The sequence below is a fragment of the Oculina patagonica genome, chromosome 11 (genome assembly GCF_052425735.1).
Source record: "Oculina patagonica isolate OP01 chromosome 11, crgOcupat, whole genome shotgun sequence".
Taxonomy (NCBI): domain Eukaryota; kingdom Metazoa; phylum Cnidaria; class Anthozoa; order Scleractinia; family Oculinidae; genus Oculina; species Oculina patagonica.
Window position 1 is genome coordinate 23,873,279 of NC_135768.1, and position 27,420 is coordinate 23,900,698.

Genomic DNA, 27,420 nt, shown 5'->3' on the forward strand with positions numbered 1-27,420 from the left:
CTTTCGACGACCATATTTCGAAAACAGTTTCATCGTGTATTTCTAGTTTAGCTCAAATTAGTCGTGTAAAGCATGTGTTTAAGCGTGATACGCTTGTAACAATAATTAATGCGTTAGTATTTAGTAAACTATTCTATTGCTCATCCGTGTGGTCCAACAGCTCGGGAAAAAACATCTGCAAGTTGCAATTGGTCCAGAACTTTGCCGCCCGCATCATCACAGGTACGAGGAAATTCGACCACATCACGCCAGCATTGAAAGATCTACGCTGGCTTCCTATTAAACAACACCTCTACCTTCGTGACGCTGTGTTAGCCTTTAAATGTATGACTGGATGCGCGCCTCGCTATCTTAGCGATCAGTTCACCACCCGCAACAAAATCACCAAACGTGCGACCCGGAACTGCCAGCTTTTAAATATTCCCCTTTTTAAATCTGCCTCTGGTCAAAGAACATTTCATTATAGAACAGTGAACATCTGGAATAATCTCACATCGAACTTAAAAACTCTTAAAACTATTTCATCTTTTAAATTTCATTTAAAATCAAAATTAATGCAGGAGTTTTTAACATAGATTAATTAGGAGTAATTCATTTTATCCAAATTTTTATCATTGTAATTTTTTATCATTGTAATGTTTATCATTGTAGTTTTTATAATTTTAAAATTGTTATTTCTATTGTAATTTATTGTCACTGAAAAGCCCCGTAAGGGGAGTGTCAAATTAAAGTATTGTATTGTATTGTACTTTTTTGTTTTCGTGCATTATAGCTATCTCACGTTTAATTTCCACAAATAACAGATCCCTTAAATTCAATTACTTGTAACGTCAAAATTCACTGGGATGAAAAACAAAGCACTAATGTTTTTGCTTCGTAATGAATATGCAGCTGTTCAAAAACTTAAAAACGTTTGTCTCTTACTACTTATATAAACTTCTTTGTGCCACAAAGTAGCACTTTGTAGCACTTTCATTGACAGCAGTCTAATTTAAATTTCGAATGCGAACTTTCATTTTTTCAAGCTACCATTTGTCAAGAAATTTCATCATACGTTCACACATGTTCACAGCACTGCGTTATAATTTCAAAACTTAACACGAGAGGCTGCGGAAAGATACTAAGTATTTAGCCAATATGGGCAACCATTCTTTTCCTGAACTTATTGTCGTCGTAAGCTGTGTGCTGAATGTCCCATTGATGCTCATATCCATTATTGGTAACACTCTGGTGCTAGCCGCCATATTGAGAACTCCATCGCTTCGCTCGCCATCTATACTTTTGCTCTGCAGTTTGGCTCTGTCAGACCTTCTCGTTGGAATTATCGTGCAACCGGTTTACGTTGCATATCTACAAACAGAAAATGGTTCTCTATACCAGGCACTATACATAATGGCCTTTTCTATATGTGGTGCTTCGCTTTTTGCAATAACAGCCATAAGTGTGGATCGGTTCTTGGCTCTTCATTATCACATGCGATATCCCAATTTGATGACAACTCATCGTGCTCTGTATGCATCAGCAACTCTTTGGTTTATTTGCTTCCTGTTATCACTCATTTCAATTTGGAACATGAGTTTGTATTTCGTTTTTATAGCTTTTAACATTGTCATATGCATTTTCATTTCAACTGTTTGTTACATTAGAATCTTTCGTATTGTTCGTGTGCACCAGATACAGATTCACTCGCAACAACAGGCTTCGGAAAATTATGCTGAAATTAATCAGGACATGATGCGATCGAAGAAAACTGCCATAAACACTTTTATATATTACATCGTGATGATTCTGTGTTATACCCCGGCATTTGTTGGCGTATCAATTGCAGTCATTTCCCCCAATCGCTGGTCGAAAGCATGGATCTTAACACACACTGTGTTATTTATGAACTCGTAAATCAATCCAGTTTTGTATTGCTGGCGCCTTCGCGAGCTCCGAACGGCAGTTGTAAAGACAGCAAGGCAGATGTTATGTAAAAATAATTGAGGAAAACCAATAAGATATGGTTAACATGCCGATCATTCGATTAAAAATCTAGCATTTCCTTGAAGTTGGTATGGTATACCCCCCTCCCCCGCAGAAGATTAGGTATCCCCCAATGTCTTTTCTTGAAGACATGCAGGAGACCGTCTAGTACGATGGCTCATCCTAGGACCCAATCCCAATCAAGAGCAGAGTGAAGCAGGACTGTGTACTTGCTCTGACACCCTTCGGCATCTTTTTTTTTCTTACTGCTGTCCTACGCTTTCAACAAGTAAGAGGATGGCTCATTTCTCCACACCACAAGCGACGGTAGTCTCTTTAACCTCGCACGTTTACGTAATTAATAGCAAGGTGCAACAGGTACCCATCAAGGATATCCTTTTCGCAGATGACACCACTCTGACTGCCCCACACCGTGGAAGCCCTCCAGAGACTCTTCAACTGCCTTGCATTTGCATGCAGTGAATCTGGCCTAACAATCAGTCTCAAGAAAACCAACATCAGGAGTTAAGACGGCAACCGCGCTCCAAACATAACCATTGGTGACTTCACACTCGGGGCACATCTCTGGGCAGTGAGCTGAACAAGAGGTTACAGGGTCGGCAAAGCAACAACAACAATGGCTCACTTGGCGATGAGGCTCTGGGATAACGCCATGATGACCATCAACACCAAGATGAAGACGTACCAAGGTGTGCTCAGTAAATCGGTTTATGATTTAATGAAGGGAAATCCAGCTGCAATACTATTTTATTGCTCGTTCACCGATGCCTTCGATATATACGAATGCAATTCAATTTAACTCTGGAAACTTTGCAATGCTAATTCTAAACTGGATGATAAAAAGATCTCTTCCTTTTGGAATTCATCAACTGTAGCTCACATGCATGATCCATTTACAATATGCAAATGTTGTACAAGGAGTTTAAGTTCACGAGAGGAGGCTTGTTCTCAGTCCCAGGTCTCTCAAGAAGTTGTTGATTAACAGTAAAGATAACGGATAAATGGTTGGCTAAGAGATATGAGGCAAAAATGTCAAAATTTGATATGACAACCAGAAATAAAATTTTGGCTTTGCAGAAATGGTGCCGATACGTTAGCAATTAGCTTAAAATTGACAATGACAAGCAATTTTGTAAAAATCTAGGGTTGTATAATTTAAACGTACAAGGCGGCCAAGTTTTAACTTGCTTTAGTCCGAAAGCAACCGACTTGTTTTGGGTGCAGAGGGATTAATTAGGACGTCGACTCTCGTTAAATGAGTTAATTTAAAGCAATGCCTATCCTGCATTTAACAAACTTGTATTATTAAAGAACTCTGCATTGTCGTTTTCAAATGCAATGAAGACGTTTTTGGCTTTTCAGATAAGTAGGTCAGTAGCACTAAGTAAAGTCTACGACCAATTTAAATTGCGCCAACCGACAGACAGGAGGGTATGTCATGCTTATGCCATGTCTTAATGTAAAGCTTTTCACCATATAAACTGTGTAAATAAATATTGTCTGAGTGTTAGGGAGACTAACCAAAATGATATTCATTCCGTAGTAATACTAGCTATGCTAACCCCCCCCTCCCCCCCCCCCCACACACACACACTCACACACACACAATTACTAAAGTATTGCGAAAGTACCACCCCATTTTTGCTTTGCCAAATAGATTTTTCCGGTTGCCATATTTGTCATAATTATCAATTTTCGAAATATTTCCTTCAAATCCATCAGCCAATTTTTGTATCCGGTGTACTTCCTTTAATCAGAAACTTATTGAGTTACGTTAGGTTACAATACCTCATTGAGTATCATGCTGTAAATATATAGTCCTTTTTGATATCAAAAAGCTTCATTATTTGACACATGGTAAACCTGTGGTTAAAAGGGGTTTTACAGGACAATTTATGTGAAACGGGATAATAGTTTAAAAAGGAATCAAAGAGGGCTGAAAATGGTTACGCTGAAAATAAGTTAAATCAAAACCTGCTAACCGCGACCCGACTCACACAAGAGTACCCCGCGTTAATGGCAACTAGGCCTGCCGTCGATCTAAAGGCGATCTTTGCTGACATTATTCTTAATTTCAATCTGTTATTAAACAGATATCATTACTAGAAAGAGCATGCAAAACTCGGTTATCGTGTCAAGTTTTAAATGAAATGGTTCAAAATCTGCTTCAAACGTTGCATTCAACAGTTGCATCATTTGTAGAGTTTTGTTTGAATATTTGGCAACTCTTACCAAACAGTGATAGTAAAATTGTAATACCTTGTTTAATATTATTTTCAGTTTCTCCTCTAAAACCCTTTAAGTAACTACCAATTTAAATTCATTTCGTATTCATAAGCTTGTCAGACTAAATTTAATTTAGTGTAGCTTTGTTGTTATGCGGAAGATCAAAGAACATCGACCTTACAAACATGGGCTATTACATAACTAATTTAATCGTTTAGTACGTAAGACATATGCTTTGTTACTAATTGTAAATATAAAAATCTCATCTCATTTCACAAGACAGAAAGATCTGTTGACGTCAATACTATAAATAATTCAAAACAGTAAAGAAAATTAACTTTGCCAAGAGTATAAAATAAATAATATTACAAAAAGCATCACTCAGTGGTGAGAAAAAACAGTAACCCTTTTGGTTTCCATGGTAACCTGTTTTTAAAGCAAAACTACATGAAATAATTACTGTCAGTAAGAGTTATCAGCTAGAATTGAAGCAAGTTCACTCAAATTTAGTGATTGTCTTCATGGGGGGGGGGGGGGGGAGGGGTACCACACCAACTGCGAAGACTGAAATGTTAGATTTTTAATCGGGGGATCGACATGTTAACCATATCTTATTAGTTTTCCTCAGTTGTTTTACATAACATCTGCTTTGCTGTCTTTACAACTGCTGTCCGAAGCTCGCGAAAGCGCCAGCAATACAAAAATGGATTGATGGACGAGTTCATAAATGCTAAAGTCTCTGCCAAGATCCACGCACTTGACCAGCGATTGGGGGAAATAAGTGAAATTGTTATGCCAATAAATGCTGGGGTATAACACAGAATCATCACGATGTAATATATAAAGGTGTTAATGGCAGTTTTCTTTGATTGCATCATGTCCCGATTACTTTCCACAGCCTGTTGCTGCGAGTGAATTTGTATTTGATGCAGACGAACAATCCGAAAAATTTTAACGTAACAAACAGTTGAAATGAAAATGCATATGACAATGATAACAGCTATAAAAATAAAATAAAAGCTCATGCTCCAAATAGAAATAAGTGATAACAGGAAGCAAATGAACCAAAGCGTTGCTGATGCATACAGCGCACGATGAGTTGTCATCAAATTGGGATATCGCATGTGATAATGAAGAGCCAAAAACCGATCCACACTTATGGCTGTTATTGCAAAAAGCGAAGCACCACACACAGAAAAGACCATTATGGTGAGCACCTGGAACAAAGAGCCATTTTCCATCCGTAGATTTGCAACGTAAACCGGTTGTACGACAATTCCAACAAGTAGGTCTGACACAGCCAAACTACAGAGCAAGGTTATGGACGGTGAGCGAAGTGAAGGTGTTCTCAATATGGCGGCTAGCACCAGAGTGTTACCAATAATGGATATGAGCATTAGTGGTACATTCAGCACACAGTTTACGATGACAATAACTTCAGGAAGAGTATCTCTGCCCATATTGACTCGTGTTACGGTTTGAAATTATTACGCAGTGTCGTGAATTGTTTGGTCAAATATCTTGACGAATGCTAGATCGAAAGATTAAAATTTCGCATTCGAAATTTTAATTAGCCGGTCTGCTGCGAATTAACTGATTGCTTCCTCGTGACACAAAGAGACTATTATGAGTAGTAAGCGACATAAGTTTCGAACGTCAAATACAGCTGCATATTTATTAACACACTGATTAACAAGCAAAAAACATTAGCGGATTATCCCAGTGCTTTCTTTCATCCCACTGTATGTTGACATTACAGACCTTAAGCAATGACGACGTCGCCAAGGTCACTGCGTAAGGTCTCTATTACAACATCGGGCACGGCGACCGGTGTTTGAATTCAAGGAATAGGTTATTTGTGGAAATCAAACGTGAGATAGCTATAATGCATGAAAAGCAAAAGATTCAAGGGTCGACCTGCCTCCTCTGTGAATGATTAGCATGTCTAAAGATGGTACCTTATTGTTACTTATTTCCGCGGGACTTAATTTTCGCGATTTTCGCGATTTTCAAAAAATCGCGAAATTAAAGACCCGCGAAAATTAATTCTAAACGATTTCTATTGTATTTTTTATGCTAATTACGTATTTTTGACCGAATCGCGAAAATTAAGTCTCGCGAAATATTCCTGTTCCATTTTCGCGAAATTAAGTGCCCGCGAAAATAAGTAACAATAAGGTAATACGTTAGCCAACCGGAACGAACGGCAGTGACCGATGCCTTAAAGAAACTTTCAGTCAGAACCATTCCAGGTTATTCCAGAGTGTTTAACCATAAAAATTCCACTATGCTATTCCACAAAACTATGCGTAGTAAATTTCAAATTGTTGCCATTTATTTTGTTGAAGTGACGTTATATGGAGCTGCTTTTAAACAGTTAAATTGAACGTCAATTAATTCATTTATCGGTGATCGGACAAAAAAGTACCGTGAATTGAACAATACATTATGATAAATTAATCTTGAGCGTTGTACGCTCTTGTACTTGGTCGAGGTTTTGCATTAACTGGAGATGAATATATACACCTTATTCGATGGTTTAACATATAATATGCGCGGATATTTTGCGAGTTGCGTAGTGTTTTTCTGAGCCCCGTAGGGGCGAGGAAAAATGCGAGCAATGAGCAAAATGTCCGCGCATATTATACGTTAAACCATCGAATAAGGGATTTATTATTCCACTAATTTTTCCACTTTGTTTGGCCCAGTATTCCGTAAGTTTGTCCGCCCGTATCTTTACCCCGTTCTACCGTGTAATAACGTGGCATATTTTGCGCGTTCTTTTGCCCTAATATGGTAAAATGGCGCAATAGTGGAATAATAATTACTGATATGTTTTTGCCTTGAAACGGATATTATGCAATATTTTCCCTAACCATTCTGCTTCTCAAAAATTAATAGTTACCGGTAAAACACGTCATGAACACTTCATGGTCAAAATTGGCGGCAAATTGGACGAGTGGAGTCTGGTTCTCATTACCAGTCTCCCCAGAAGATGCTTGTCGGGTGATTAACATTAACGATAACTGAATAAAATGCCGCAGGTGAATATGCAGAGGAAATGCCATAAAACCTGTCGTGACAACTGGAAACAATAGGCGGAGACTTAATAAGCCCGCCGCACACTAGCCGACTTTTCGTCGGCTGTCAAAAAATAAACATTGTTGGCTAGGGTGCGGCGGGAATAAAAGCCTTCTTTGAGACTCGGGTTTGACAAGCATTTCATTCAATTTAAAAGACGGTTTAATGGATGTATTTCTTTGATTCCAACTGGTTAAACCATTTTACAGTCAGCATGCATTCTGCTTAAGAACTCTCCGCTCTTATTGGTTTGAAAATACAGGCAGCGTTAACCAACGAGTGACAGGTGGAAACATCTGTTATACTATGTCAATTGCTTCTTAAGTAGGTCCGTTGAACTCACAAACATTTAAAAGTCGCATTAGTATTTGGCCAAACACCCTACGACATCCTGTTACGACATTCAAACGCATAAGGATCGTCGATGGAAGATGGTAAACGAATCAGCAACTGGTTATGTAGGTGACGGGGACAAGAATTCTCGTCTTGAAACTATTGTCATCATAAACTGTGTGCTGAATGCACCATTGATGCTCATATCCATTATTGGTAACACTCTGGTGCTAGCTGCCATAGTGAGAACTCCTTCTCTCCGTTCACCGTCCACAATCTTCCTCTGCAGTTTGGCTTTCTCAGACTTTCTAGCCGGGTTTGTCGTACAGCCGGTTTATATCGCTAATGAACTGACTAATGATTCGCTTTACAATATAAGAAATATCACAACCCTTTCTGTGTGTGGTGCTTCGCTTTTTACAATAACTGCCATAAGTGTGGATCGGTTCTTGGCTCTTCATTATCACATGCGATATCCGAATTTGATGACTACCCATCGTGCCATATATACATCAGCAACTCTTTGGACCGTTAGCTTCCTGTTATCGTTTTTAACTTTTTGGAACATACGTGCTTTTTGTTTTGCCATGGCTACTGGTATTGTTATTTGTATTTTAATTTCTAATTTTTGCTATATACAAATCTATCGAATTGTTCGTCACCATACGTTAGAAATTCACTCGCAACAACAGGCTGTGGAAAGCAATGCTGAAAATTATCTGCATATGCTGCGATCGAAGAAAACTGCCATACACACCTTTATATATTACATAGTAATGATTCTATGCTATACACCGTTCTTTATTTCCATGTCAATTGCGGCTATTTCAATTGATAGCTGGACGAACATGTGGATCTTAGCAGAGACTGTGTCATATATGAACTCGTCTATAAATCCGTTTTTGTATTGCTGGCGTCTTCGCGAGCTCCGAACAGCAGTTGTTAAGACAGCAAGGCACATGTTATGTAAACAAACAGCGGAAAGCTCGCAATAACTTAGAGTTTTGAAATTTAACTACAAAACATTTACTTTAGTTATACAAAATCATCTTCGATCCTTTTAAAATTCTGACACCCCTTCGTTGTTTAAGTCAAAAAATATTAAATACATGTAAATATGATAAAGCAAGCGCGCTCTGTCTTTTTGATTTCGTTAATTTTCTTGACATCCTAGTGGGTGCTCAGCCTCGTCCCCAGTCGTCCCCGGCGAGTTTGGATGTGACGTCACCCGCCAAGCTTGTCGGGAAAGTTCGCCTAGGACGCCTGGCAATAAACGGCAAATCCAATATGGCGGAGCCTGTCCAACGATTGAACTTCAGTCAACTTCTTGAAGAACTTAAAAACGCGTCAGAATTAGGCTGGGATTCTTTCATCCATGTCTGCCAGCAAACTCGTGAAGTTATTGGAGATTTTTAATTTAAGGTAGAAAAATTAAATATCGATTTTTATGCGCAGCAAATTGTACCATCTAAAGAGCTTGAAGAATATGTTCCACTAACTGTAACTGGCGATGGGAGCTGTTTCTATCGATCGATTTCTCTGTTGGTGAACGGAGATAGAATGGTGGTCGTTCGTGGAAAGTTCCCGAAACTTGTATGATGAGTATTTTTGCTTCTCGCTAACACAACAACAACAGCGGTGAAAAGATAAAAGGCTCAAAGCTGATAATCCATCAGTGCTTTCAACTGTGCTTTCGTGTGTGCTTTCTTTGTTCCTTTGCCTTCGCTTATTTCGAATATTTTTCGCAGTTTTATCCAAGGTAAGTGAAGTTGTAACTATTTATTCGAAGTATCAGTAGCAAAACATATGACTAAAGCTACTTATCAGAAAATTAGAAAGCTGTGTAGTGGTTTGTTTTCTGGGAAACAGACGCTGCAATTCGCCTACTGTAGGTGACGATACCGAGTTGTGATGTGTCAACTCAGCTGCTTAACAGATTCAACTTCTCTCTTGTGAACTTCAGACTTGTGAGACTCTATAATATACCAAATTCCCTTCGGCCACTAAGCATTGACAAGATTATGATTGTAAGGAAACAAAAAACTGTTCCTAATGGACTGGTATCAAAATGTTTAGAATGGCTACATTTCAGTTTAAAAGTCGTTTGTTACTGTTAGTTAATGTTATATTTATATTGTTACTATTGTTACTATACAAACATTATCCAGAGTATCTTCTAGATATACAATGTACTCTATTTGGATTCATTAAAGACCTTTAGCCACTTCGCTTGGCACAATCAATCAAAAGGCTTTATTCTTCTCTTATCAGGACAACTCGGATTAATATTAATCGGATTAATATTAATCCTAATGATTATTATAATCCAGTAATAGATTATTATAATCCAGTAATGGATTATTATAATCCAGTAATAGATTATTATAATCTATTACTGAGGTTTGAGCCGTGCCTTAATCCATTAGGATTAATATTAATCTTATGTAAGATTAATATTAATCGGATTAATATTAATCTTAATAATAAATCTCAACAACTCAATCCTAGTCCAAAGCTTCCGAAGATTGACATTATTTAACGATCTAAGGCGGCCTTATCAATATCTTATGCATTCTTGGACCCTTTTGCTTGGTATCTAATATAAAACCCTAACCCTAACCCTAAAAATATTTTTTTAATAATTGCGTCTGCTGATAACAGTAACTGTTTGCAATTTGTTAAATGAGCTACTAAACAATATTTTAAATAAAAGTATCTTTCGATTTATGTAACTATTTTACACTTGGCAGCTCAAATTTGTATAGAAATTTGTATCACTCTCCTTTACAACAACAAGGACATCATCGACAGAATTTACACCGTTCATGCTCCTGATCTTCTCACTTCAAAGTCACTGAAGGCATTTTCTACTCGCTCGACATCCCTTTCATGAACGTTAAACGCCACGTGTACTTTGTGCGCCCTTGCAGGTCGACCGGAATCTCCCCTACTCCACTTTGCATCTTCAAGGACTAAGCTAGGAATAGATACGAAGCTTGATGTAAACATACTTTATTGTTTAAAACAGCTGAAATAGTTTTTTTGTGAACTTGACATCATATGCAATATGCTTACCATGTCAGTTCCCAGATAATATTTTCATCAAAAAAGGCGCCAAGAGACGGGAGAAATTCTTGTTCATAGTTGCCATTGTGATATGCCGACTCCACTCACTCGCATAGCGCGGTATGGCCTGGGGACGAGGCTGGTGGGTGCTTAATTCCCATGAATATATCGCAAGACCAAAATAAAAAGTTATGTATTTTAACGAAGTGCGTAGTTTCTATTTTATTAACATAAAACTATTAGTAATAACGCTGTAAATGGCAAAATAGGCACTCCCACGGTTAATGCAAATGAATGGGATTCAATATTACTGAAATGAAGAAGCGTATTTGAATGTTGTTGGGGACGTTGATAGCAAGGAGAGGATCTTTCCTCGTTTATTTAATTTTGTCGTATTTTCAACATTTCTAATGTTCAACTAAACGTTTAATCTCGTCCCTGTATAAACGGATGTTTGGTAATTTATGACAAGAAAATCTTGGTTTATGTTATTCGAGGGGCACCCAACTGGATCATTTCGGTGAATTTCTGTTCGGAAGGCCTGTTATCCTCTCAGATTTTCTTTAGTGAAATGTCACCTTGAATCTTCGTAATATGTGAAATTTCACACCTGTCGTTTTCGGAAAGGTAAAAATGTTGTTTTGGGTACGGGAAAACGCCAGCTACGGTTTTAAAGAAAGGTCACACCAGCCTGTAAATTCGGGTAATGAGATTTTGATTCCTAAAAGTTTATGCCACTTTCAATATTTCAATATTTAGCTAGAAAATCCGAAAAGATTTAACCGTGTGTTAGTTGACACAAGTACCTCTTTGAAAGTCCCTAAGCGATACTGGAAAACAGTAGAACGGCACTCCAAAACTTTTTCCTGAATTTCCTCGTTGAGAAAATGATGTTCTGTAACTACATGTTTACTCTGTTACGTTACACATGTACGCAGTGTGGACCTATTTTTAAATTTGTTTTCGGGTTCCTCTTATTTCTTCTGAGCACAAGACAAACATGATTGCACGCGTACGGCTTGTTCGACTATTCTGCGAATGAGTAAAACGGTAAAAAGGTGTTTTATTGCCTTTTTCAGCGGTACTGGACCAGTACAGTGTGAACAAATAAAAATGGTAAGGTGAAGTTAAAGTAAGGTAAGGTAAGGTTATGTAATTTATTTTACGTCAAATAGACGGGGAATGGTTACCCAATCTCCGAGCCAGAGGCTCAGAATAAAAGTGTTAGATAATTTAGGTAATAAAAATAAATGAATTAATATTAAAAAGATTTAAAAAAGTACATATTAAAAAGATCTTTAAAATACCTGTTAAAATATAGAAAAATTACAATATTAAAAACAATTTAAGGTATAAAATGTCTGTAAAATTAATTATCATTAAATGCAAGTACTGCATTTGCAGCCACCAAAGTTTATTGTATTTAAAAGTTTAATAAAAAATGATATGTTAGGTGCATTTTTTCGGCTGATGGCAGCTGGTTCCAAATTCTAGAAACAATCTGCCGTGTTTTTGCATTTCAAACGTAATTTCCATCTACACTTTTGAAAGCAATTAGCTAGACAGCTCTATCTGAATAAATTTAAAATTTAAAAATGGTACAGTGTTAAACGGTCTGGGAACCAACCTCTATCGATACAATGTAAATGAAGCCTTAAAATCACCCGCTGTTCATAAAAAGGCACACAAAATTTTATTTTTTTTTAAATGCTCCTTCAAAAATTCATTCAGATAGAGCTGTCTAGCTAATTGCTTTCAAAAGTGGAGATGGAAATTACGTATAAAGTGCAAATACACGACAAATTGTTGCTGAAGTTAGAACGGATATTTGCAATGTTGTGGATGCTGTTGAACTCACTTAAAATATGAATGAATGAATAAATACAACATGAAAACGGGACTGAATTGTAATTAAATGGTGCTTTCAAACGTCGTCACGGACAAACAAAACTTTTTGCATAAATGGCACTCTAGATAACGTTTGTGTCTTTGTGTGTTTTTTTACTTTCTTTCTTCTGCTTGTGGTTTAAAATAAACTAAATTCATTTGAAGTTATGTTTGGTTTCCAACGCAATCAAAGCTCTTCAGCTTTTAATAATGTATAATCATAAAGATGTATTATTTAAATGCGAATTGTGAATTTCAAAGAATCATGCTATCTATTCACAAAGATGTGATAATAGTTTATATGGGCCATTTCTGCGAGAGCAAACTAAATAAACCAGGAAAATTAATCTCAAAATGAAAAATTAAAATAAATTTGTGACGGAATATTTTTAATTTGAACCGGTTTGCAATTAGCAATTGTTTTGAAATAACCATATGGTTGAATGAAAGATAATTTGCTAGATATTTCACAGGTCATACTTCTATTCATGTGATACTAAAGTTTCATTGGTAAAGTTATAAAATAATATTTTTCGCCTTTTAACTAAATCACGATATTTTCCAAATATAAGCTCACCAGAGAAGTCTCGATGAAAAGTCAATAAACTTTGCAGTTACAATTTGCTTGCATTGTCATGCAACAAAGCCACCTGCGAATTTAAACAAATTTAAATTCATGCATAGAGCCGTTAAAATGTCATCCTTCGGGGCGTATTATAAAAAGCATTAGTTCTAGATGCTAATGATACCCCTTCAGTTGATCTACACAACATATAACAGCATTGGAGGAAACTGTTTTTATGAAACGTGTTGTGAACTGCTGGTCGCATAAATTCGGCAAGTAAATTACACAGAAAAGGCTGCCAATTAACAGTCAATTTTAGCCAAGTGCATATATTTGTTTTAAAAAGCATCGTTTCTCCACCTCAAGCAGTTCACAGAAGTCGCTTATTTGACTGAATCTTGTTATAATGAACTTCACCGGCGAAAACAAAAACGAAACAGTTGACGCGAGTGATAGAACTATTGTCATCATAAATAGTGCTCTTAATGCTCCGTTAATGCTGATATCGATTCTGGGAAACGCTTTGGTCCTTGCCGCCGTCAGAAGAACTCCTGCTATTCATTCGCCATCAATGACATTTCTCTACAGCCTTGCTGTTTCAGACCTTCTTGTTGGTTTGATAGTTCAACCACTTTACATCGCCAATACACTGACAAATATTCATGTTCTTAAACTTCTCGCTGGTATGATGGCTTTTTTCGTATGCGGGGTTTCTCTGGATACAATAACAGCCATCAGTGTGGATCGCTTGATAGCGCTACTGTATCACCTCAGATACGCTACTATGGTCACTGCATCGCGTGTCAGATATACTATAGTTGCAATTTGGTTTACGAAGGTCCTATCGTCAGGTTTTTACCTTTGGAAAAAGCGTGAATGTCATCTTATCACAGCGGTTACTACAGTCATTTGCCTTATAATTTCAACATTTTCTTACATCAAAATTTATCTAATCGTTCGTCATCATCAATCACAAATTCACATTCAGCAACAAACAGTCCAGGGTAGCGCCAATGAGGGACATCACATGGCGCGATTGAAAAGAAGTGCAATAAACACGTTTCTGTTTTATATCTTCCTAATTATTTGTTATTTTCCAATGTATATTCTATCGACGCTCCACGGGATTTCCTACATGAACTGGGTAACGCAGTGGGACTTTGCTCACACGGCAGTATTTATGAACTCAGCCATCAATCCCATTCTGTATTGTTGGCGCCTTCGAGAGCTTCGTAGAGCAATCGTTAAGACGATAAGGGAGACCTTCTATTCACAAACAGAACAACATTAGAACGTCGCGTCTCCTCCTTTAAGGTGTTTTTCGTGCATGCTCTGACTGAACTTAACCCTAAGAAAACCGAGGGACTAAACGAAAACAGCCTTTAACATGCCTCTGTTAAATCAGGCTTTAGGCAAAGTCAGATATTATTTTAGTACATCTTATTTGATAGTCAAAAATAATGCTAATTCTTACTCGATAGCTATAACAAAGCTTGGGCGAGCACAATTCATTACTCCAAAAGAAATTCAATTTTCATGCAAAGGAAAAATCTCCTCGATTGAGGTTTAGTCAATGTTTTAAATCACTTATTTTTAATGTGGAACGGACAACACATAATCGTCGCTCGTTTTTTCGAACGTTAATTGTGTATTAAATTTTTCACATTTCAACTCAAAACTAGGGGAATTAATAAAAAAATGCAAATCATTGTGTGTTATGTCTGGGTGTTCAATCTTAATATATGGATGTGGTTCAAAACTACAAATATTTGTAGTTTGAAGCTTTAATAGTACGCTGTTTCAAACATGTTATTAGCTTGATTTTTCAAGTTTATTTATCGGCAACACATGACCGCCAACGGAGTTAAATGACCACAAGATCATTTTCTGTCCGTTAGGGGTTTTTTATCGCATGCAATTACTGCACTTATTTGCTCAGATACTTATTTTCACTCTACCTCTTTTAACAACTTTAATTTTGATGTCTCAGGTTTTGAAATCTCCTTGTTTATTTTGGGGTACATTTTGATTATAAAAAATGCAGCTGTTCATTATTTTGGGAACTTTTTTCATTATTATTGCAGGAGTCGCTGTCGTCATAATAATCTCACTCTTACAAACGCCTATCAATTAATAAGGCAAGCAGCGTAGGTCCGTTTACTAAAGTGCATTTTATTTGCATTGCCAACAATAAACAATGCCCTTTTATTTAAAAGTTCGTTTACTGAACTTTTACAATATGTCTTTTATAGTTAATTAGGTATGTAAAAATAGCCAGTAAGCATTTGCCGATCAGAAGTGAAATGGACAGGTGTACTAGGCGATGGTTGGCTAGAAACAAAAATTTTCATTCTTTTTATGTATTGAGCTATATGAACACTCGTGAAAGTTAGAAAAAAAAAAACATGGGAAAGCGGCCGTGGAACGTGATGAGTCTCCCGGTTTTTTTATTTTTATTTTTCGTTTTCCAAACTTCCAGTTGCGTTTCTATAGTTCTATAGAAATACGGAAAATATTTTCTATTCTTTATTAGGAGATAAATACGCCTTATTAGACATTTTAGTCTGTATCGTATATTGTTGCGAGTCTTGCAGTATTTTGGCGAAGGCATGTGAGGCATGCGAGGCAGAAACCCCTACTCCAAATAAAAAGGCTAAGCGCAAGCTACCTAAGCTAAATGTAGGCTTACCAGAGTGCTTTTTTAGGCTAACCGGAGTGCCATTTACGTAGGCTAACCGAAGTGCTATGTAGGCTAACCGGAATGGATCGCATGCCTCACTGCCTCGCACTTTGCGACGACCCAAGGGTGAGTCAAAATACAAATGACGAGTAAAATGTGCATGCAGTGATTCTACACATTAAAGGGTCAAATAAGAAATTTACATATTATGCAAAGTTTTCTTTTCACACTCCAAATATCGTGGCAAATATCGTGAGATAGTTTTACTCATTTCGCGCGTTAACTGCACTTTATTGGCCACCTCCAGGTCACACGACATCTCACAATAAAACTGTTTCGCGCCAGGTTTCTGAGCAAGCAACATTGCAAAATCTATGACGTCAGAGGGTAACAGTGCACTATTGCCCACGAATGTTGACCAAAGTTGGTTTATGACCACCCAAACCCCTCCCCCCCCCCCCCCACCTCCCGATCAAATGGTCGGCATGATCCCTTATCTCACTCATTTTCGCATTTTCGCGCGTATTAATTTTCTAGATTCCGAAATAATCGCGAAATTTAATACGCGCGAAAAAAGCATTGCGCGAAATTTAAACACGCGAAAATTAATATCATTTTTTAAATCAAAACAATAAAAGTTTTAAATGTTTGGAACTGCAACTATCTACCCTTGAAAATATCTTTCAGTCTTGTTTGCGACTAGCACTCCTTCCTCTGATTACTGTTTTCTTCAGCTTTTAAAACGGCCAAAACCTCTTTAGTACAGTCACCAAAATTTCTGTTTGCAGAACTTTGTATATTTCCAGTAGTTTCTTAGTCTTTGTCAACTGATCCATACAACACTAACAAAATCGCGATATTTAATACACTTTTGCTCTATTTTTTCCCTGCAATTGCGAAAATTAATTGTAATACTCCCGAAATTCGGCTCTCGAATTTTCGCAAAATAAAGTACGCGCGTAAATTAGTAAGAATATTGGAGGTAGTTGATGGTAGATCGCTGGTCCAACTACGATTGGTTTTGGTTTCACTTCTGATTGGTCGAGAAAGTGGTGCAAAACTTTTTTAACCCAATCACTAGGCGTGGTAATGCCAGCCCAAAGCAAACGCGAATTACTTTCGACACCCAGTAAAAATTGCACTAAAATTAAAGAGATTTTTAATTTCATTGAGTAATTATGTAATTAAGTCTCGTTTGTTGTGAACCATTTTAATTGATATGTGTACTCTGTCATTTTCGAACAGTCGAACCAATAATTACGAGCACATGAAAAATACCGACCAGGGGCGGATCCAGAAAACTCAGAAAAGGGGGCCGAGGATCTTGTGTCGAGTGCGCATGCCCCCCTTTACCCCCCCCCCCCCCACCTCCGAACTAACCACAAGCAAACCAGCTAGTGACATTCCATCATTCCACCATTCCATAGAATAGGGTCACCCGAGATTGGAAGGATGAATACCAATTAATTTTAATATACAATTGTATTACCGGAGTTGTAATGATGTGCTCTGCAGTTTTTGTGTTCTACGAATTAAAGCACTTGCCACAGGGAATGCATTAAAAAGGCTCCTGTTTGACTTTAATGTCACTCAAGAAATCAGAGATACTGAAGCAACTTCCATCTTTTTTGCATGCTCTTGGCTGCGTGTCATTGTGTATTCGTTCATGTCTCTTTAGAGTTGCTGCACGGCTGAAAAACTTGCCACACTGGACACAGTGAAAAAGCCTCTCATCTGTGTCTACATGTGTTCTGGAATGATACCTTAAATTTTCTGCACGACTAAAGCACTTGCCACACTGGTTACATTCAAAAGGCTTCTCTCCTGTGTGTGATCTGGCATGTTGTGCTAAATGTCCTGCTTGATTAAAACACTTGTCACAATACTTGCATTTAAAAGGTTTCTCTCCAGTATGTAGTAGATAAAATATGAGCGGGAGATCTGTATGGGCGTTTACAATGGCGAGCCGATAGGCGAGCCATTGTAAACGGTCATACAGATCGGACGCGAATATTTTATTCTACTTGTGAAATGAAAACAATAAATTGAATGCAATGTTTTGTTATGCGAATCAGTAGAGATCTGTATCAAAAGTTAATGAATACTAATTAGCTGAGCAGGAGTCTGTATCAAAAGTTAATTCTATTGTTTGATTTGTATTGGGGTTTATAGTTGTGTACATGTGATCTGAATACAGTGCTGGGATTGGTTTGCACCCTCATGAATAGTTAATGAATTTTACAAGTGATCTTGCATGCTGCTTTAGATTTCCTGACTGACAAAAACGCTTGCCACAATGCTTGCATTCAAAGGGCTTCTCTCCAGTATGTAATCGCACATGTTGCCTCACATATCCTTTCCGATAAAAACTCTTGCCACAATGCTTGCATTTAAAAGGCTTCTCGCTTGTATGCAATTTCTCATGTCGTGATAGATTACCTGAAGATCTAAAATACCTGTCACAATACTTGCATTTAAAAGGCTTTTCACCAGTGTGTAATCTTTCATGCTGTTTTAGATGTCCTGTTCGATTAAAACACTTGCCACATTGCTTGCATTCATAAGGTTTCTCTCCAGTGTGTGATTTCACATGAAGCATCATATCTGCATTTCGATAAAAATGCTTACCACATTGCTTGCATTTAAAAGGCTTCTCTTCTGTATGCAATTTTTCGTGTCGTCTTAGATTCCCTGCCAAACTAAAAATCTTCCCACACTCATCGCATTTGAATGTTTTCTCATCTGCAGATACTATTTTGTCTTCCATATTATTATCAACTCTACACACACAGTGACATCTTAGACCTTAAAAAAGAAAGCAAACAATATTGTTAATGTGAAAAGATTTATTAGATTTAGAACATAATGGAAATAATTTACCAGGGTGCTAGTGGGATTTGGAGGAAAGGCAGCCAAACAATTTGGTGTGCAAAGAAAGGGGGGCACTCAAATTAAGTACCTTCTACTATTTTTTAATATTAGAATAATTCTAATTTCAAAACTACATTTTAAATCTTCAATATTTCCTATTTCTCTTAATTACTTTTTTCAAATCCTTTAAGAAAAGCTTTTTCTTTTGAAACATACCCAAAAATCACCAAAGAATTAACAAAACACCCCAAAACATAGGCTTAATAAACAAGCATAGTGTGTTTTGAATTGCTTAAAATGCGAACAAGATATTTCCAGTAAACCAATGTTAAGTGGCAGGACATTGGAATTCATGATTGTGTACTCCCAGTCTCCCAACCTTAAAGGCACAGTACACGTCCCATGAGTTAGTGCCAATAGGCCTTATCACGGTTTTTGACGCCATTTGACGAGTAGGCAAAGCGGGTAGGAATTATAGTGTTTATATGGGAAACCGACGGCAAATATCTTTTACAAAAATTGAATTCTGGGCAACTTACTGTATGAATTGTAAAGTTAAGATACTAGGTAAATGTTTTTTTTTTGCCAAGTTTGAAGGATGTAGCTGGGCTAGAAAGCGTTCAGTTATGTTTTTAATTTCCCATACATTTGTCTATAATTTTTCTCGCGAACAGCGTCAATCATGCGGAAAAAAATACAGACAAATGTATGGGGAAATTAAAAACGTAACTGAAAACTTTCTAGCCCAGCTACATCCTTCAAACTCGGCAAACAAAAACTTTTGCCTAGTATCTTAACTTTATAATTCATAAGTTGTCCAGAATTCAAGTTTTGTAAAAGATATTTGCTGTTGGATTCCAATACAAACACTGTAATTTCTACCGGCTTTGCCTACTCGTCAAGATGGCGTCGAAAACCGTGATAAGGCCTATTGAAAATGCAATGAAGGTGTTGGTATGAATTAGAAATCCACTCATAGTAGATTGGTCCTACTGAAACATACTGTACATTTCACAAAAATTTGTTAAAAGATGGTTTGGCTATACGGACAGATAGGACTGTAGTGGCCTAAAACTTGAAAAAGTCAGGACGAGGTTTTCAAGTATGACAGCGTAACTTGATTACGTTTATTTACAGTTTGCCTGAGTGTAATGATTTGCGTACTCAAGGCTTGTAAAGACTCAGGAGATTGTGGACATTAGAACTGATTCATTTAATGAGATCGCCAACCCGAATGTCACACAACAGGGAAGCCCATTGTGTAACAATAAAGTAATCACGTGACAATCATGGGGCATCTCGACACACTGAGTGTTTCCAAATAAGCTTAGAAGTCCTCCAGGGACTTTGGTTGCAGTTACATGTAGTTGCACTTTAATCTGCTTTTGGTTTGTTCTACTTCAGTTTGCTTACAGTTAGCTTGGGGAATCCCCCTTCCCACTAAAAATCTAGTGTTTCATAAGGAGGCCGACTGTATGATCCTTTAGTTATATTTGCAAAATATGCATAACTTCAGTTAGAAGAAGCGGTACTAAACTGGTTTTTAATGGATGCATAATTATAAGCCTGATTGTTCTGCCTTGAATATTAAGTTGATTTAAGCCTAATTTCAAGCCTGTCAATGTGTCAAATAATGCACCTATCAATGTGAATCCCGCGGGGGGGGGGGGGGGAGTGCGGGCCAGGGGTGGGGATTTGACAGAAAATTAAAAATTGCAGTCAAATTCCCGTGGGTGGGAAAAATATTTTGTTCCAATGTATCTAAGAAGACCCACACAGGGGCAGAATTCTAAAACAAACCAACAAGTACTTCCTACATAACTTTATAAATAAATAAATGTGTTCATTCATCTGTAATATAAAGGTCAGTGACCCGTTTCGGTATTCATATTGAAAACAATAAAAGGTCACGGACGTCTTAGATTTCCCTCAGGATTTCTACTCCAATATGTACTTGAAAGTAAAAATATTCTTAAAATCGCTATTTTATGACTAAATGGCGTTAAAAGTGGCAGATAAATGCCGATGAAAAACTTAGAAACGTACCTTGCAATGAAGCATATGATTTCCAAAGCCACGAGAAGGAAGAACTTGGTAACCGCGTCTGAAGATTGGATCCAGGCGCTTCCCGGTCAAAGTCAAATGTCCCAACCCCCGGGATGCGACTCGCAGTCAAATGCCCGACAGAGGGGATCGTTCTTGTTGTCAAATCCCGTGCCTTTGCCCGCACTCCCCGCCCCCCCCCCCCTCGCAGGATTTACATTGATAGGTGCATAAAGAAGACACTTTCAGTGGGTTGTCCTAAAACCCGGAATGCCGGAAACCCAGAAAACCGGAATACCGAAAATCCGGATAAGAAAGCCCGGAATCCTAAAACCCGGAGTGACCTTTTTTGTATACGACTTTTTCAAGATAAATACGTGGAAATATGTTATAATTTTGGGAAATTGGAAGTTTGTTATGAGTTGCCAATTACGTTGCGATACAAAGTTCCCAACTTCGGCCTTACTGAACTTCGCAACTTAGCTAGTTGAAAGAAACAAAACATGTTGTTTCTAAGTCATGGCGATATCTGAACTCGATAATTTTAAAAGAAACAAGTTGCGGCGGGAATATTCCAGCGATTCTTGCGGCTCAAGTTGCACAAATATTTGTTTGACGAAAACGCACAATGATCAATGTTCTGACTGAGGTGAGATAGAAGCATTACATTCATATACCGTCTATTGCATCTAAGCATGAACACGTCCTTTCAAAAATGGGTATCAAACGCTGTCGATATTCGTCGCTTGATGATGGAAGCAATAATTAAGTTGAAGTGTCAGACAACGTTTCGCACCAGCGATCACGCAATAATTTGCCGATAAATAAATTTTGTGCAGGCTTAAATTTGGTCAATTTTTTCTTTTTTGTACAAAAATATATTTTTTACGCTTTGTGCGAGGTATAATCTTAATTTTCAAGTCTTTTGCGTTTGTAAGCCGGATGAAACTGGATGCATGGTTTACCCATCTTTACGTAAAGTTGATTTTAATCGAAGACGAAGCGAGGCGACAGGGAAGACTTAATTTGTCACGCCAACATGTTTACGGCTCGCTGAACAAAGCTGAACATTAATTTAAAGTTTTTGAACCTTTTATATTTTTATTTTTATGGCTTTTTCCCAACGGTTAAGCGTAGCAAAGCCCTTTTTGATAACATAACTACTGAAGGTTTTAATCTGCACAAGTTAAAAACAATGTAAGGTTTTTATTGACGTCGATTATTTGTTCAAATAAGTATCTTGCAACTTGAGCCACAAGAATCGCTGGAATATTCCCGCCGCAACTTGCCTTGATAATATCGCCATGACTTTGAAACAACATGTTTTGTTTCTTCCTACTAGCTAAATTGCGAAGTTCAGTCGGGCCGAAGTTGGGAACTTTGTATCGAAATTGACAATTTGATTTGCTAACTCGCAACGTAATTGGCAACTCGAAACAAACTTCCAATTTCCCAAAAATATAACATATTTCCACGTATTTATCTTGAAAAAGGCGTACACAAAAAAGGTCATTCCGGGTTTTAGGATTCCGGGCTTTCTTATCCGGATTTCCGGCATTCCGGGTTTTAGGACAACCCCTTTCAGCTGCTTTCAGATTCTGCTAAGGTTCGCTAGTGTTTTCCAAAGGGAACATGCAAGCGATGATTTTGTGCGAAAACTCTGGCAATTCTAGGGTTAAACATAACAACAACTGATGATGATTTATACGTAAGCTTACATGTATGTTCGAAATAGCGTCCATTTTGTTTTTCAAATTGGACACAAAACTGACTTCATTCGGGCATTTCATTGCACCATGATTACTCTTCTAGCTATTTAAAATGACTTCATTAAGTTTTTCTTACCTTCGGAGGCGAAACATGGAATAAATGAATTGCGTGCAATGATCCTAACCCAACTAAAATCACGCTTGAACGGACGAAAGCGAACCACGGATGAACGAACAAAATCAGCCATTGGAACACTGGTCCCGAGTCTGCTCGCGACAATTAGAAAAGCAGGAAAGCGAAACCGAGGACTGGACTTGTTTCCCATGAACGAAGGATCAAAAAAGTCGCACGGAAAAACACACTGTAAATAGCATGCTAAACGACAAAAGACAGTTTAAAACAATTTTATAAGTGAGCTTGAAAGTTTTTTAAGCTTTTAAATAATCAGTATTATTACAGTTCTAGACTATTATTACACAACATAGACCTACCTAAGGTCATGTGATTTCACTTCTTTGTGGCACATGTTGTTTCAGAGTCAGACAGACAGACAGACAGACAGACATGCAAACAAGTAAGCAGACTGTTGTGCTAAGCTTGCAGGCATGGACTGGTTGATTATCAACTTCAAGTTGATTTAATTATACATTTAAAGTCAAATAAATTGCTAAAGCGAATTTTAATAAGCTGACATTTCGAGCATTTGCCTTTATCAGTTTAACAGAAGACACAGTTGAGACAGAAACAACAACATTAACTTATTACATGTAACATTTCGAGTCGTGTTTTTCATACTGTAACTATCACTTACCAGTATCACCAATAAGGGACCGGCTACAGTTAAATATAAGTAGTAATAAGTAATAAGTAAGTTTATTAGTTGTTTCCATTGAATGGTTTTACAAGATAAACAAATTTAATTTTTACCACTTAGTTATTGAAATTTTCTAATAGTTGCTACCTTTTCCTTCTCAGATCATGCGATGTTACTGGGCGAATTTATTTCTTTCAAATTTAGTTATAATCACATTTACATTGGGACAAAATAAGCTGCAATTCTTTGAACAAAGTCACTTAATCCTAAAAGGACCATCATGAATACACAAAATTTGTATCGTTTTATTGATATCTTTCATATGCATAATGCAAATATCACTTGGATTACACCAGTTCGCTAAAAAATGAGTATAAACAAATCTTCAGAATAATGTAAAACATGTACAATGCAAATTGTACATTGTCTGTCTGTCTTTCTGTCTGTCTGTCTTTCCTCGACAAAAAAACACTATAAACGAAAGAGCGCCCTTCCCAAGGGTTTACGCATCGCTAGTTGCTCCCCAGGGGGGCAACGAACAATAACGTCAATGCAACTTATTAGAATTCTGCGAACCTTGCAAAATCCATCATTCTCTGAAGAAGACCACAGAAGGCGATCGAAAATTTAGAATATCCTTTTATATTTTAAGATCTGTTTAAACCATTTTTATATTTTAAGCTATGACCACAGATCGCTCCAGCAGTTTTATTTACAATGCAAATGTTATTTTCAGTGGTCAATAATACAACTTCATGCAATTGAGCACTTTCATGAATTTGAGTGTTGAGTGAAGCCAAACCTAAATAAACAATAATCACCATTCACAACAAAGGTAAACAACACAACAAACCAATGAAAGCTTGGGGCAAATATATGATTAGTTTTGGTTTCACATCTAATTTGCTGAGCAGGTGGCACAAAGCCAGAGCAATTAAAAGTTTTTGTCCATATTCAGTTATGACACTCAAATGATAGTCAGATAAACATACGATTAGAAATTAAGCATAATCTTGCTAAAAAAAAATCCCAACTTCTAGGAAGCTGATCGGTTGGCAGAGAATTTGAACTCAGACCCTCTAGTTGTCAGAGTGAAGGAGTTATACACAGGAAATTAGCCATGTTCGAAACGAGCAGTGGACTGGGTACAAATATTCAATATCGATTGAATTGAAAAATTGAGCCTGTCATCTGAAAGAGCACCCACAAATTAGTAACTTAGCCAAATTTGAGCGGTATTGGTTTAAACGCAAAGGCATGGTACTCTTTTAAAAATCGTTAAAATAAGAGAGCTTAGTATGGATTGGAGGGACAGCGGTCCCTCCAATCCATACTAAGCTCTCTTATTTTAACGATTTCTAAAAGTGAACCATACCTATGCGTTTAAACCAATAACAATCAAATTTTGTAAATAAACTAAATTTTTGGATGCTCTTTCAGATGACAGGGTTCATTTTTCAATTCAATCGATATTGAATATTCGTACCCAGTCCCCTGCTCGTTTTGAACATGGCCAATTCGAAATTGATACAAATCCAGGCCTCTGACCAACACTCGGCCTAATAACTTTTTGGTTCAAGCCACTGGAAAAAATTCTGGAAAATTTCTAGTCCTGTTTCCTCAGAAAAATAAATGTTTTGTTCCATTCTTACCATTTTACAGCTTTTCACTGACTTTTTTTTTTGGGGGGGGGGGGAAGGGGGGAGAATTTCGAATGAAACACCATTCTTTCCAAACAAAAATGGCAAACTAAAATTTACAGAATTATTTTTTAGTAACTGATAAACAACAACAACAATGCCTTTTTTGTTTTTGTGTTGATACAAAATCCGATTCAAGCTCTGTTACCTCTGTTTTGTTTAATGACTTTCTCTTTGCAGAATGTATAGGCCTACTTTGGGTATACATGAATGGGTACAGAAGGATCAACTCCTAAGTAACACAGTCATATGGCCAGATTTCTCGGAGTGATCTTTTCACAGAAACAATCGCCGCAACTCAGAAGACATGCGCATTGATAAGGCTTCACTCGTGTTCGACTTTAATATCACTTAAAAGTCCAGAGATGCTGAAGCAATTTTCACCATCCTTGCTATTTACTGGTTGCTTCGCATCCTGATTAAATTCAACTACTGCCCTCTCTATTTCATGAAACATTGCATCTTGCCTGAGTTGTGTTGCAGAATTAAATTGCTTGCCACAAAGATGGCATTCAAAATGTGCACAGCCATGTTCCTTTAGATTTCCTGCCTGGAGGAAACCCTTTTCCCTTTTAAAAGATTTTTCTCCAGTATGTAATCTCACATGTTGCTGTAGATCTTCTGCCTCAAGAAAACTCTTGCCACACTGTTTGCATTTATGAGGCTTTTCTCCTTTGTGCACCCACATGTGTTGCTTTAGATACCCTGAGCAGTTAAAATACTTGTCACAATACTTGCATTTAAAAGGTTTCTCTCCCGTTTGTGATCTCACGTGTTGCCTCAAATCTCCTTTCAAAGGAAAACACTTGCCACATAGCTTGCATTCATATAAAGGTTTCTTTGCAGTATGTAATCTCGAGCACTTGTGCTGCTTTAGATTTCCAGCCTGACTAAAACACTTGCCACATCGCTTGCATTCATAAGGTTTCTCGCCAGTATGTGATCTTGCGTGTGCCTTCAGTAAATACCCTTTGTCATAAAAACACTTGCCACATTGCTTGCATTCATAAGGCTTTTCTTTAGTATGTGACCTTGCATGCCGCTTTAAATGCCCTTTACGATAAAAACACTTGCCACATTGCTTGCATTTATAAGGTCTCTTTCCAGTATGTAATCCTGACCTCTCATGTTGCTTTAGATTTCCTAAATGACTAAAACACTTGCCACATTGCTTGCATTTATAAGGTCTCTTTCCAGTATGTAATCCCGACCTCTTGTGCTGCCTTAGATTTCCTACATGACTAAAACACTTGCCACATTGCTTGCATTCAAAAGGCTTCTCTCCTGTATGAAATTTCTCATGTCGTCTAAGATTCTTTGCCAAACTAAAACACTTCCCACACTCCTTGCATTTGAATGTTTTCTCATCTGTGGAAACTTTTTTCTCTTCCATATCATCAATTATTAACAGTCGCTGTACTTCAGGTAATGAGCAGTAGGTGCCACGATGTCCTAAGACCTTTAAAAAGCAAGAAGAAAGCAAATGACCTTTAAGTTATAAATTTTGTGAAATAGTTAATTGAATTTAGGACAAAATGAAAATCAGTAACAGTTACAAGGGGGGGGGGGGAGGTGGTACGATTTGGAATGGAAGCAGCCATAAAAGGATGGTGTTTAAGGAGGGGGCAATCAAATGAGCAGACCTCTCAACCTCAAAGCACTGGAAATCTGGAGATTGAGGTCAAAAAATCTGGAGATTTCAGTACAAACCGGGAGATTGATCAACTGACGGAAAAAAATAACTAAAAGAGTCCTAAACCAGGCGCTAATCAAATGACTTGTTACTCTGTTTACCGTGAGATTTCTGTTTCTCATCGTGAAATTGAAGTGAAAACCGTGAGTCTCACGACAAAATCATTAGACTTGAGAGGTCTGAATGAATTATATGTACCCATACACGGTATAGATGCAAAATGGTGCACCATTTAATAAATAGTGTTTCTGAGGTCCTGAAAATTTAAAATCTCTTCCCTCACTCCCCTAACTTTATTAAATAAATTCCACAATTCCACCAGACTCTTACAGCCTATATGTAAACAAATTAAAAACACTTTCTGTCAATTTTTGCTAGCATAAGCGATGCGATAGCGATGATTTGTTATAAAAACGCTAGTAACATCATATTTGCCCTAAAAACCTAACTTCGTAAATTACGAAACTGAAAAACAAAATGGAAGCTATATCATAGCTAAGTAGCTTTTATTTTGGTTTCGGTTTTGTCCTGCAACTGGACTCAAAAGTGACCTCCATACTCTCCCAGCTATTAAAAATAACCTCGTGTCATTTTTTCTTACCTTCAGAGGAAAAACAGCAAATAAATGAGCTGAAAGTACTTCGAACATTAACCAACTTAGAAAGAGATGAAGCACTGGAGCCCAGTCTTTTCGCGAGAACTTCCAACAAATTCAACGGTTGGAACTCGGGGTGGACTTGTAACTCATGAACGACGGATCAGGAA

General features: G+C 37.4%; 6 protein-coding genes across 6 annotated transcripts; 3 read left to right on the plus strand and 3 right to left on the minus strand.

Annotated features, from left to right (window-relative positions):
- The first annotated feature begins 1,178 nt into the window (after positions 1-1,178).
- LOC144629824 (melanocyte-stimulating hormone receptor-like) lies at positions 1,179-1,959 on the plus strand. Its single transcript, XM_078488039.1, has one exon. The coding sequence runs from the start codon at positions 1,201-1,203 to the stop codon at positions 1,894-1,896; it is 696 nt and encodes a 231-aa protein (XP_078344165.1). The 5' UTR covers positions 1,179-1,200; the 3' UTR covers positions 1,897-1,959.
- Positions 1,960-4,826: 2,867 nt separating this feature from the next.
- Positions 4,827-5,983, minus strand: LOC144629885 (melanocortin receptor 4-like). Its single transcript, XM_078488129.1, has one exon. It carries the CDS (start codon positions 5,670-5,672, stop codon positions 4,827-4,829), a length of 846 nt encoding a protein of 281 aa, XP_078344255.1. The 5' UTR covers positions 5,673-5,983.
- A 1,675-nt stretch (positions 5,984-7,658) lies between these two features.
- On the plus strand, positions 7,659-8,621 carry LOC144629785 (melanocortin receptor 4-like). Its single transcript, XM_078487993.1, has one exon. The coding sequence runs from the start codon at positions 7,725-7,727 to the stop codon at positions 8,619-8,621; it is 897 nt and encodes a 298-aa protein (XP_078344119.1). The 5' UTR covers positions 7,659-7,724.
- Positions 8,622-13,394: 4,773 nt separating this feature from the next.
- LOC144631005 (melanocyte-stimulating hormone receptor-like) lies at positions 13,395-14,460 on the plus strand. The gene has a single exon (XM_078489368.1). The coding sequence runs from the start codon at positions 13,551-13,553 to the stop codon at positions 14,433-14,435; it is 885 nt and encodes a 294-aa protein (XP_078345494.1). The 5' UTR covers positions 13,395-13,550; the 3' UTR covers positions 14,436-14,460.
- Positions 14,461-18,042: 3,582 nt separating this feature from the next.
- LOC144629786 (uncharacterized) lies at positions 18,043-22,684 on the minus strand. Its single transcript, XM_078487994.1, has 2 exons — positions 22,584-22,684; positions 18,043-18,629 (listed from the first exon to the last, which is right to left on the minus strand). The coding sequence occupies exon 2, from the start codon at positions 18,589-18,591 to the stop codon at positions 18,043-18,045; it is 549 nt and encodes a 182-aa protein (XP_078344120.1). The 5' UTR covers positions 18,592-18,629; positions 22,584-22,684.
- A 2,441-nt stretch (positions 22,685-25,125) lies between these two features.
- Positions 25,126-27,308, minus strand: LOC144630515 (uncharacterized). Its single transcript, XM_078488866.1, has 2 exons — positions 27,257-27,308; positions 25,126-26,421 (listed from the first exon to the last, which is right to left on the minus strand). Exons 1-2 carry the CDS (start codon positions 27,302-27,304, stop codon positions 25,288-25,290), a joined length of 1,182 nt encoding a protein of 393 aa, XP_078344992.1. The 5' UTR covers positions 27,305-27,308; the 3' UTR covers positions 25,126-25,287.
- Between the last annotated feature and the right edge of the window lie 112 nt (positions 27,309-27,420).

Coding starts and splice junctions, on each gene's coding strand:
- LOC144630515 (XM_078488866.1), bottom strand. CDS start 27,304: ATGTTCGAAGTACTTTCAGCTCATTTATTTGCTGTTTTTCCTCTGAAG. Junction 26,422..27,256: donor TTGCTGTTTTTCCTCTGAAG/GTAAGAAAAAAT, acceptor TGCTTTTTAAAG/GTCTTAGGACATCGTGGCAC.
- LOC144629885 (XM_078488129.1), bottom strand. CDS start 5,672: ATGGGCAGAGATACTCTTCCTGAAGTTATTGTCATCGTAAACTGTGTG.
- LOC144629786 (XM_078487994.1), bottom strand. CDS start 18,591: ATGGAAGACAAAATAGTATCTGCAGATGAGAAAACATTCAAATGCGAT.
- LOC144629824 (XM_078488039.1), top strand. CDS start 1,201: ATGCTCATATCCATTATTGGTAACACTCTGGTGCTAGCCGCCATATTG.
- LOC144631005 (XM_078489368.1), top strand. CDS start 13,551: ATGAACTTCACCGGCGAAAACAAAAACGAAACAGTTGACGCGAGTGAT.
- LOC144629785 (XM_078487993.1), top strand. CDS start 7,725: ATGGTAAACGAATCAGCAACTGGTTATGTAGGTGACGGGGACAAGAAT.